This window comes from Melanostigma gelatinosum, assembly GCF_949748355.1.
Source record: "Melanostigma gelatinosum genome assembly, chromosome: 15".
In the NCBI taxonomy this organism is placed as follows: domain Eukaryota; kingdom Metazoa; phylum Chordata; class Actinopteri; order Perciformes; family Zoarcidae; genus Melanostigma; species Melanostigma gelatinosum.
The window spans coordinates 18459587-18472311 of NC_136648.1; the positions used below are offsets into that span (position 1 = coordinate 18459587).

Below are 12725 nucleotides of genomic sequence, written 5' to 3' on the forward strand. Positions count from 1 at the left end.
CAACGAGCAATCTAAGACAACAGGTTATACCTCAGGTGAGAAGTTGCCATCAGAGCAAACTAAATTTCCTGTCACAAAACAGAAATCTGGAGAGAAAAACATGGCACACACTTCAAAAACAAACAATCAAACATCTAACAGGCTGGACGCTTATCCGAATAAAGCTAAGAAGTCTGTACGATTTGCTCCAAATGTTGATGTTGCTCAGTATGACCTGTCCTCTCAACTGACCACTGAAGCCAAAAGTGAAGAGCACATTGCGCAGCTTTCAGACCAAACTGAACAGAGCAAAGGGAATAAATCCAAGGATACAGAAGATGGCAGTGATCAAAAGAACGTTGATCAATTGTCATTTGAGTTCAGCAGAGAACAGCAAGAAAGTGAGGCACAGCTTGAAACCCCTGAATATAAATGCTATGGAGAAACAAGCAGTACTTTGAAAGAGAGAAAGCCTGTTGTTGAAGTGGAGAGCAGTCAAGAGGTCCCACAGACTGATATAACAGTTCTGAATGGACTTGTAGTCAAGGTTGAGGAATCACTTGATACTCAGAGTTTCACTGAAACCTTTAATTCGCCTCAAGAGGATGTGAAACACCAAGAGCCATCTGAGGTATCGCATGTCATTCCAAGAAACTCCGTCAACCACTATGAATCAGAAAGTCCAAGCACTCCGCACAGTCCGGCGGAACATATGCATGGAGAGGAGGCTGGTCTTGAGAGGAATAAAAATCACTTTGAAAAGGATGAGTCAGCCAATGACAAGGGAAATGTCAGAAGTCAGAAGAAGCCTGTTGTGAGAACAAATTCTCTGATGGGCTCTGCAAAACCGGCTGAAAAGACAAAAGTCAAACTGGGATCCTGGTCCAAAGGAAAGAGTCCTTTGTCAAAGCTCTTCACATCAGGTGGAAATGACAAGACAAACAAGGCTGAACCAAAATATGTCAAACCTAGCGGTGGCCTCTTAGGAAGACTGTTTCACTCATCCTCGGAGAAGGCTGAGGACGTCACAAAATCGGCTGCGCAAGATGAAAGTAATGACAAAACTCATGATGACAAAAAGACAGAAGAGGTAAAGGAGGCCATTACAAAAGAGGTACAAAAGGAGGGCAACGTGTCTCAAGTACCACCTCAGGATCAAGAGGCTGGAGAGCATGTAAAGGGACAGTCTTATCTTGCGGAGCCCAACACAATGGAGAGTAGCATAAGTGGGGCTTTCAGCAAATCCACAGAGCCATCCAACCTTCACAAGACTTCAACAAGAGAAACAGGAGATGACCAGACAGCTCCAGAACAAACTGATGATCATGAATCTGATTTACAAAGCAATGAGTTTACAGGCCTTTCTGCAAGTGATCCTGGAAAAGCTAAGTCTAAAGATCTCCCCAGTGCTGTGGAGTCAGTGAGTCAAGCATCGGAGGAGTCAATCAATCAGTTAGTAACTGAGAGAAGTGGTGATGACATTTTAAGTGCTCCATTTAATGATGATTTTTTTGGGGACAGCGTCAGTTCAGCCCCCGATGACCTGTTAGCCATTCAGAAAATTATTGCCGAATCTGCTCAAAAGCCAAATGAAGTGCTTGATGCATCAGACAAAAGTGGAAGAGACCTGTTCAGTGGAGTGCTTCTTGATCTCAACCGTGAAGGTCCTCAAGATTCCTCTAATCCAATCAGCCCCAGTGATACATCTTTGTCTTCTTTCGTTGACGCAGCTTGGCCCGAAGCTGCTTCCACCGATACTGTCCGCCAGCTTGACTCTCACCTTATATCGGCTGAGAATGACGTGATGCTCGGCCTGACAGATCAGCTTATTGTCCCGACTTCAGCACCCATAAACCCAGATGAGGCTCAAACCTCAAGTCCTTCCGGTACAAACAGCCAGACAAGAGAGCAGGATGCAGACTTTGACATTTTTGGCTCAAACGGCACTCTGTTCACTCAGCCACCTGATGTGAAAGTGCCTCATCAAGGAGGAGCTCTTGCTTCTTCAAACCAACCGTCCGACTTTCCGGATGACATCTTCGGAGTTAGTGATGTGTTTATGTTGCTGCCATCCACCCCAGCCACCTCTAACTCCCTGAATGATTTGCTTGGTTCAGATACATCTTCTACTGCCGCCGCTTCAGCTCAGACTGGTCTTTTTGCTGATGACATATTTGCATCAGAACCACAGCTGCTGCCCGTGTCTGAGCCAAGTGATGTCAATTTATTTGTGGACAGTCTTTTAGTGTCTGATGACAACAGCACTGAGCAAACATCTGAAAGCACTGTCACAAACAGTAGCTGGATGGACGACTTGCTCGGGTAAAAGCAAGAGTTTACATGATGTTATACACATCGTTGGAAAGTACCCAAAAAAAATACATAGAGATGTTTTTTTAAAGCAATTTGTTTTAACTGTACGGATATGATAACCACTTCACATCAAATTAGTTTTAAAAAAGCACAAGGATAACTGTTATGATTTAATTTACCTTTGCCTTTAATAACAAATCTGTATCAAACACAATCTTTAAAATACATTTTATTTCAATTTTGTGTGGTAAATACAGTATGTGTCTTTACATTACAGCTGGAAAATAAATGCAATTGATGACATAGATGTGATTTTTTTCAAAGAGAAGTAAAAGATGTGACATTTTTAGAATAACTGTTTTAAAGTGATTCCACACGAATGAATAGTTATTAAAGAGTCAAGACTGTAAAATGGCTTTATAAATTCTAGAAAATAGAATTGTACTATTCTGATATGAAATGCTGTGTCGTACTGATGATCAATCTGGAATAAAATGTCGAAAAGAAATAGTCCAAAAGAAACTATAGTGTGTTTGATAGATTATCCATCCAGGGCACTTTTTTGGAAAGAGATGTTGCTTTTGAATTTTAAAATGTCAATCGTTGATGCTGTGAGCACCAAAAATGAAATTCGTCTTTTAACACCTGGGTGAAATCAAAAATCTCTCAGACAGATCTTTTAAAACCTGAGGAAACCTGGGAGAAATTATCCAAACTAGCTGCATCAATAGATACCATTAGAGGGAAGGGAGAATTTGTTTTCTTTGTAATTTAGGTGAACTGAAGTCTATTTAGATCAATGGACCAACACCCCAGTTGATGTGCATTTCTGTAAGAGTTCTGAGTACATCTTCCACCACTGTCTGAACCCCGTGTTCAGTAAACTGATGATTGGATACACTCCCAACAGCAGATTCACATGATCAGCTTACCTTTCCCAAAGTCCTCTGAGGATGCCGACAGGTTGAGGTCAAGTCTTCCCTTCTTCTCCGTTGTTTTTTCCTCTCCATGTTTGCTGGCCTTCCTCTTCACTCCTCCCTTTTTCTCCTTCTTCAAGCCACCATTTTGGTCCAGACTGAAATATCTCAACAACTGTTGGATGGATTGACCTTTGGTCCTCTCTATCCTACTGACTTTAGGTGATCACCTCATTTTTATCTAGCAACGCCATGCGGTTGACATTTGTGGTTTTTGCATGTGAAGAAATACACATTCCTGCCAATGTTATAACATTGTTCCACTGATCATTAGACAACAGTAATGTGCCCAAAACATTATAATGAGGACAGCAACCTGAAATATAATATAAAGAGAGGATAGAGCTGAAACAAGTGTTAATAGCCACAGATAAAGTCCATGCTCACTGATTTATCTTATTAGAAGAAGACAAATATAATATTGTGGCTTTTTTGATTGACATCACTTCACACCTGAATGAACTGAATTTAAAGCTGCAGGACAATTCAGTGAAATTATTTTTTCTAAAATGAATTACTTGATTTTAAGATGCACATTTTTGAAAAGATTTCTGTTATTGTCAGTTATTCTTTCATCAGAATCAGAACCGTTTATTGCCATGGTATGTTGAACATACAAGGAATTTGACATGACGGGAGGTGCATAACAACTAACAACAATCAACAACAATCAACAGTGCAAAGTAGAAACAAATTCAATTTACAGAAAATATAAGATAAAGTAAAATATAAAATAAAGTGGAATATAAAATAAAATAAAGTCAAGTAAAGTGCACAAACGAACAGATAACAGGACTATAAACCAGTGAGATGTAAGTGTAGTGTGAAAGTGTGTCGAGTGTAATATAAGGGATGTGCGGGGGAGTGACCGGTGGGAGTTTGTCCTGGGGATGACAGAGTCAGTGGGGGTCCCGGGCTCTGTTAATGAGCCCGACTGCCGACGGGAAGAAACTGGTCATGTGTTGTGAGGTCTTGGTCCTGATGGACCTCAGCCTCCTACCAGATGGAAGGGGCACAAACAGTTCATGTCCAGGGTGAGAGGGCTCGGCTACAATCCTTCTTGCTCGCCTCAGGGTTCTTAAAGTGAACAAGTCCTGGACGTGGGCGCTGAGTCAAAGGGGGTAGATGGGGACGTGGAGGAAAATTTGCTGCATTTGCCCAACATTTTGAAATAGTATAGGTACGTTGATGTTTTTTTGTCTATATCAACAACAATCTGCAATTTACTACGGGTTACAGTGAAGAAAAGATTCCCTTTCTAGACATGTGGGTTTAAAAAAATAATAATGGCACCTTATCAACCTCTCTATACCAAAAATACACTGATAAAAACACGCTTTTGTTGGCAAGCAGTTTTCATCTAACCCCACTAAGAGAGGTCTACCACAAGGCCAATTCTTTAGACTAAGAAGAGCAACACCATTAAAGATGTTATGGACATGAAAGGCAGATTTGTCCAGCGAGGGTACCCTGTTGAATGGAAAGTTCTTGATTACTTTAAACAGCACTTAACCTACAACAAATCATTACTTCATTATTACCCAACATTTATATTTCTGTGTCTCTTCAAGTAAAGTGCACTATACCGAATTGCTACTGAGTTTGATTAGGAGTTGACCATTTGTTAACTCTTCGTTAACAATTGGTTTACTAGCAGTTTGTTCCTCATTTATGCCTGGACTCAAGATTCTGACCTTATTGTAAAATGTTACCATAACCTTTTTTTAAATTTTTTATAACCTTTAGAGCCTTAGTTTAACCAGTGTCCCATTTTGGACTCACCTTCTCAACAAGTATATGTTAACTCTATTTATACCTTCGGATTAACTACAAGATTAAAATCAGCTCTGTTGCACAATGAATACATTTGCAAGTATTTTTTTCTCAGTATTGAACTTGGTCCCACACAGATTAATAAAATATAAAGCAGAAATAGAAATATCAAAGTAAACATCTCTGTAGGTGTGTTTACCATAACCGGCAGGAACTTGGGTTCCTGAAACTTGACTTTACTTGTATGGTTATGTCAACAGACCAGGAGGTGGTGCTATCTCAGTAGCATTTCAAATATTTCAGGTTGCTGTCCTCTCTTAAAAAATGGACTGTTCTTAGCAGCTGTTTGGTTCAAATAAAAACATATTACATCATTTACCTCCTCGCAGAGAGTTTCCATTTAATTTGCAGACTTCTGCTCACCGCAAAAGGTGAATGGTATTTGGTTTGTGCCTCTCAAAAGGATAAAATAATTACTTTTAAGAAAATCTAAAATTGTATGTTTTTATACAGGTACATTTTTCCACAATGTGCCTTTGGTTCAGCAAAACCCACGGACCACCAGTGTGAAGAGTTTTTATTGAGAGCTTTGGCAATCAAATATCTGTAAAAAGTAGATCTCAGATCAGTTATTCATTTAAGTAACACACTACACAGTACAAGGTAAAAACTGATGGAGTGACTGAAAATATAAAGTTAGTCCTGAGGCACAAGACAAAAGCCATTATGTCATTAAAATGTTTAAAAATAATTTGTTACCTTGTGAGCATTAATGTCGTCTGTAACTTCCAGAGCAATCAGCTCATTCGATTTTGAGACATCGTATGTGCTTGTTTGACCTGAAGGCAACACAACAAGAAAACCAATGCAGTGTCCAAAATGGAAAGCATGAAATACTCTAAGTTTCATGTCAATCTTTACAATTCGATATTTCTTGTGTGCACGTGGAAATTTGGTCGCTCTAAACTTTAGCATGCTAGCACTTGGTCCAAACAAAAAGTTCAATGTAAGATTTTTTCTTGTTTTTTACTGACTTTCTTGCTCCACAGGAGACTAATCATCCAAATTTGGATTGCTACATGCAGGTTTTGACCCCCAAAACTTCAATATTCCTCTTGAACAAACATAATTCATGCAATCTTTACTGTACTTTCAGATTAATGCTAGCATGGAATGCTAACGTAAGAACTCTTAACTTGCTAAAATACTGTGTCACCATACACAGTGGAGGCATGTAATTCATGTTTTGTTCCTTTATAGTTTATGTGTGGACTTCACAATTGTTGTGCAGAACAAAATAAGCATTAATAAGAAAAGGAAAGTCCTCCGTTTTGAGTCCATCACCCTCCCTAAAGCCGCCAACCGTGACTTCAGATGTCCGCTGTTGCACTGGTCACGTCGCTCACTAATCGCTCCATTAATTAACAGCTGCTTCCTCTGCAAAAAGGCAGACTTTAACTGGACAACAGCTGCTAGTAAAGACAACGTCAGCAACACCTGTAATCAGTTGAATTAACCTGGTAGTCGATCGATAATCAATGTTGTTTGTGAGCTTCCGGGAAAGGGTCACGTGATAGGGGCGTGACGAATGTGGGAAGGACACGTCGTGACTGCTAAGAAGCAATCAAGTAGCGAACGCGGGTGTGGGCGTCATCGTTTCCAAACGTATCCGTTTTCGCCCGTCCAGACTACAGACAGGTGGACATGTTTAGTGCAGGCTTGTTTGATTCACTTTGCTTCTTCGGGGTGCTGTGGGAGAAACGAATACACAGAGTATGTTGGTTCAGTTGGATTGCTTTTTGTTACATGTTTTCATTCATGTGTTTCGGTCAAATCTTTTCGTTAACAAAACTACAGAAACAAAATGAGTAGTCACTTCTTGAGCTCAAATGGAAAAGGGTTTTCATATTTGATTGTGCGCAGTACTTAAGATTGATTAAAAGTAGCCATGTTGGAATTTGGAGATGCTAATAGACAGTTCTTCAAAATGAACCAAAATTTGAATCTTAGAGTAAAATTTGAATGTTATTTTCAACATCTTTACTGAAAACATTGTCTTGTCTTTAATAACTGGATTAATTCAAATAAAGTTTTTCCTGCAAAACCACTGAAGCAATCACAATAAATAGTCAAAGTGTCCTTGATAATGATACATGATACTGAACCACAATTTGCTCCTGAAGGCCGCAGTTGTTATACTGTACACTTCGCTAACAAGGACAGGTGTTCGATGTGCAGAGTCCTGGCCTGCGGCTTGCTTTACCTGTTGCCCTCGGCCTCATCGGTTGAATCAGGAAGCTCTCTTCTCCTGGTCTCCGGGAGCACGAAGCTCAGAGCTCCACTGATCAGTGTCAGGCTGCTGAAAACTACGGTGGGTATGGACCAGTGGTACACGGCCAACATGTTGAGCAACGGGGCCAGCAAGCCACCAACTCTGCTTGCAGTGGAGCCCAAACCAGAGGCTGTTTGTCTGAAACAGAGACATACAGAGCTCAGACGTGCAACGCTTTTTAATTTAAAGTATTCCATGTGACAACGTATTGTACTAAATTTGATTAAATCTCATGAAGCTTCCTAAATATGTTTTTTAAGTGCAGTACAAATAATACAATTGTGGTTGTATTGCCTTTAATCTGTGCATTTCTTTTGGATAGAAGCATTCAACCTGTCCAACATTAGTTGACTAAAAAGAACAGTAACACCATTTAGTATATGCAAGACTTCATTTGTTCTGCGTATGTTCAACCAATTTGACTGCAACAGTCAGCAATTTAAAAAAAGAACACGTCAGTGAATACTGAAGCTAGTCCCATAAGAGAAAATGGTTCTTGACAGCTGCTGGGCTGACCCACATATCATCATAATGTTCACCTCCCTCAACTAAAAACAGGTCAAACCCAAGTAGTAACCAAGTAACCAAGTCTAATGCAATTTATTCTCAAAGACAACTAAACAAATAGAAGACAAGCCAACAGTAAACATACTGGTGGCCTTTAATGGTGCAAAACCAATCAAAGGCAGGTGCTATATCCCTGTTGTACTTTTGCACAATGCGTCATACTACAGTGAGATGGAGAGACTCAGATGGAGATGGCTTACCGAAAAGATGTGGGGAACAGCTCCTGAATATACACGTTGCATATGGATCCTGCCCAGTTTATGAAAAAACGTCCTGAGGTTGCCAAGGTGGTAACAGCAACAGCATCATCTTGAACAGAATAACACAGTGTCGTACAAGCGGAAGCGTCGCCATAATGGAGACTCTGTGAGGTTGTTCATAGAATGAGGCAATCAATCCAACATTGTTGAGATTTTACTCTGAATCGAAAATGTCAACCTGCTGGCGGAGCTATAGAGGAAAAGTTAGGCGATCATTAACATCGGTATCATGAATATCTGTACTCATTTTGATTGCAACCCAGGTGGACCCAGGTGGTGCCCTGACTAACAGCCAGAGAAACACTACCTGAAGTGCGTTACCTTGGGGAACAGCTAGGATTAAGATGCACAAGAATCCCCCAACCAGAAGAGTTGACATCAGTGACACTTTCCTCCCCACTGCCTCCAACAGCCAGATGCAAAGTACATGCGCTGGGAGTTCACTCAGACCAAACATAAGCTGCGTCAGGAAGATGTTCAAGCCAAAATTCCCCACATTGAATGAAAGGCAATAGTAGGTAAAGTTCAATGAGAACCTGAAGGTTTACAAAAACACAAGTGTTAAACAGTTTGAAATATGAATTGTGAAATGTGTTATTACTTGAGCAATGTCAATGCATCATTTATAGGCTCAGTAGAGTTGTTATGGATATCATGAAATGTAACTTACCATGCTAATGTTACGGCTAAGAAATACTTCCTAAGCACAGATGATTGGATAAGTATTATTATGCCTCTCTTTTTCTCAGTTTCTTTCTTAACAATCTGTAATGCACAAGGGGTGGACACAATATCACGCTAATGTTTGCTCGCGTCAGCAAACCGTGTCATCCAACAGCCTTGAGGTTGAGGTGATAAACTCTTATATTGTTAGCTCTTCGTGTGAGCCGTTGTGTTATGTCATCCTGAACAGTTTACTGCAAATCAGCACGGACCAATTCACTGTAGCGTTTACAAGCCATTATAATCCAATACAACTTTTTCCTCAAAAGTTAACAAGGCGTTAAGTCAAGATCTTTCTGACACTGTTCAGAGACAGATACTGTTCATTGAATCGTAGACACTTTGTCATGGAATAGTAAATTCCCCATAATGTGTTTGCTATTACATATAATATTCCATTTAAGTTATGATATAGTGGCATAAAGAATATTATTTTTGTGTAGGATCAGTACCTTTTCCATCAGAGACTCTGGAACAGTGCGTTTGTTGATGGCTGCCACTTTGGTAATCAGCTGTTTAGCCTCTTCTGTCCTTCCTCTGTCCAACAACCACCTGGCTGACTCTGGAATAAACCTGTCAGAAACAAGGACAGTGACACTTATCAGTGATCTGTAATCCACCTTTAAAACAAACAAGGTTAGTAAAAAAGAATAATGTGCACACCATATGTAACTCGCAACAACTGCAAACAGGGATGCTGTGATTAGTTGAGCCAGTCTCCAGTCTCTGATGAAATAGATCAGACCAGCGAGGACGGCCTGTCCAACTGCACCAAATAGCTGAGTCACACATGCTCCCCACGATCTTTTGGACGGCCCGATCCACTCAGTGGCTAAACAGGAAATCAGTGACAGTTAAACTGGAGTTCATTGTGCTAACATCAACCACCCCTGCCAAGAATTATGGAGCCCCGAAACTGACATGTTGTTAATGGTTATTAGACAAGTTTTACAAAAACAATAACTGAATACATCAATAAATAATAATCGACACAATTAAAATGGAGCGTGAAGAGAAATATAATTGCTTGTTGATGAAAATCCATTAGTCGATTAAAAGACGTGGTCATTAAATGAAGACAAGAGACATGCACTTGAAGATATAAAGAAAGATTTCTGTGAACTTCTAAGTAGCAAGCTAACTTTGTTAGCGTTATTTTGATGACAAAAATGCATTAGCTCCTGCTACGATGCTACAGCAGTACGCAGTTCAGTAGAGGATCAACAGTATCTCCTCTGGCTGTAGTTGTATGGTGAAAGGTAGCGTCAGCTGGGCAGGTATAGCTGAAAAGGCTGTTGCCTTTTAAAGCTTCATACTTTTGTTTTTCACATGGAATGTCTAACAATGTTATTATTCATGTATTCAGTTACACTTTTGAAATGTTCAAGGTCCTATGACTCCATAAAGAATCCCTTTGTTGTAAGTAAACTATCTTTCACTGCAGTTATACTGGGATGAAAACAATGGTGAGTTTATTTTTATTATAAATTAAGAGTTAAATGCTTGGTTTAACAAAAACTGACCCAAACATATTTTTTTCAAATGACGGAGTGACCTATACCTCACCCAATATGACGGCGTTCAGTCGAAAACCTCCATAGCCAATTCCCGCCACGAACTGGGAGGCCAAATATAAATAGAAGTTGGGACATAATCCTGTTGTTAGAGTAAATATCAGCAACAAAATTAGTGAAATCTGAGTTGCCCATTTACGACCGAACCTGGAAAAGATAAAAACCTAGTGTCAGCATATGTGGCATAAAAACTCTCTTTTTTTTTAAACAGAGGCAACAATACATATTCTGTACTACGTCTAGTACACTTACGATTCAGCAAAAGGTCCAAATAAGAGACAACCAAGAAGAATGCCAGCCATCAACACTGCTTGTGCCACTTCCAACAAATAAGCCTGGTCACAAACTAGATCAAACTGTAGAAAAAGCAAAGAAATGGTAATTTCATCAGGATTATTTAACATGGATATTATAAATGACTATAAGACAGACCTATGACTTACATCGGTGACTATGGTGGCCTCATAGAGCGTGTCGTTGTACACCCATCCTTTCATGCACCCTGTGGTCTCATTGAGTCCGTACTCCCTGATGGCCCCGATGTCCCAGTCCACAGGGACAAACATCTGACACCTGCTGAAGGTCCCATCCTCCTCCCGGGGCAGAGTCAGGTTCAGCTGCTCATCCGTGGTCAGGTTGGAGTCAGCCTGAAGGATCCAGTCTGTGTTACAGTGTCGCTCTGGATCAGACTGGATAAAAAATACACTGGCAAAGACAAAAGGCAGAATAACATTTGGGAAGCAAAGAGCAAAAATAGTGATCTTCTGAAATAATCCAAACTCTCCTATACTCTTGAGAATCTCTCCGAAATCAGCCATGTTCAGGGAAGCGGTTTTCAGTTCGATGTCGCTGCACGATGACCTTTAAAGAATGTCCATTAATGTTTAAACCCTGGACTGTGTGTTTCCGGAAGGATGAAGCAGCATTTATCTGAAGCCTTCAGTCAAATTTACAAGATTTTATGTTAGGGTGTCTTACCTCAGTATAATCTGCTATTTCCAGTGAGCTGCTAATAAAAACCCAATGCCACTCTGCTGCTTGTCTGAAGACTTATTTGCAGACAGTGTACTATAACTTTACTATAAAAGTGCTGTTGATCTGTCACCAACTTTTACAACATGCTGACTCGTCAAACCTCTCCGACAGCACTCTTACCTGAAAGATAAACCTGTTACATAATGTGGAGTCATCACAACTTTGCAGACAAACAGCTAAGCTGAATCAAATAGAGAGCATCATTTTTTAACAGAAAGAGACTATGGCGCCCCGAAGCAGAATTGATAGAATGTTTTTGAAGAAGTGCTCAAAAGAAACCAAAATATCAAAAAGTAACGACAGCCAATGACCTCCGCAGCCCTCTGTGCGTTTAATACGTTATTGTAAGATCTGCTAATTGGATCAACAACCAAGTCGTCATTTTACCCTGTGTGAAATTTCCAAAAGGTACAATGTACTCTGCTTGATGCGTATTGACTTGGCCCTTAAACGCTCTGCTTGCAATGCATGCTCTGAATGCAAATGAATATTATCACCATGGGAAATAAGAAAAAACATAATCCAGCAACACAAAGTTTGGTTTTCTATTTAATTTATTATATCGATGTTAAATACAATACAGTTATCTCTAGGCCTTTCAAAACATTCAGATGAAACCGTCAAAATTTCAGTTGAACTTCTCACATTCACACACCCTGTGTAAAAGGGTCTAAAGTCGATTTTGCTTTGTGTTAAAAAGAAAAAAGAAAAAAAGAAACAGCTCTGAGGGCTTTGATCTCAGATGAGATATTATGTAGCTTTAGACAGTTATTCTACTGGAAAAACATACAGTGTATTGCATTCTGGTGTAGTCGTGCACATGTCTGCTCACATGTATATTTGTAACTTAGTGATTTCTGCTTTTGCTGCTGTGCATGATCTGGGTTCCTCATTCCTTCTCGCTAAGCTGTTTTTCTTAACAACAGCCGTTTAGCTGGCCACTTCTAGAACAGTAAAACAGCAACAGGCAGAAATGACAGCAATAAAGACATTCGATTGAGTCAGACGCTGTACATGAGCAAACACACTGGGTGACTCAGCAACATTGACGGCAAAGTCGGGTCCAAATAAAAATATTCTACTCAACAGTATATAGCTAGCTCATGCTATGCACAACAAAAACATCTGTAAAAATACAGTATTCCAACTAGAGTCTGGTGGATTTTCTGCTGTTGTGTTCGGCCATGTTGGA

General features: G+C 40.0%; 2 protein-coding genes across 2 annotated transcripts in view; both read right to left on the bottom strand.

The window, feature by feature from the left end:
• Positions 1 to 7301: 7301 nt before the first annotated feature.
• slc22a13a (solute carrier family 22 member 13a) lies at positions 7302 to 11316 on the bottom strand (the record flags this gene model as incomplete). The annotated part of the gene is made up of 9 exons (XM_079284553.1): positions 7302 to 7512; positions 8142 to 8250; positions 8523 to 8737; positions 8872 to 8966; positions 9377 to 9497; positions 9588 to 9756; positions 10491 to 10645; positions 10751 to 10854; positions 10942 to 11316. The coding sequence occupies 9 exons, from the start codon at positions 11314 to 11316 to the stop codon at positions 7302 to 7304; spliced, it is 1554 nt and encodes a 517-aa protein (XP_079140679.1).
• Positions 11317 to 12093: 777 nt separating this feature from the next.
• LOC306789078 (solute carrier family 22 member 13-like) overlaps positions 12094 to 12725 on the bottom strand; it is a 5539-nt gene continuing 4907 nt past the window's right edge. Inside the window, exon 10 of the mRNA XM_079284858.1 lies at positions 12094 to 12725. This exon is cut by the window's right edge and continues 31 nt beyond it. Within this exon, the coding sequence (XP_079140984.1) occupies positions 12681 to 12725 (45 nt within the window). The 3' untranslated portion in view covers positions 12094 to 12680.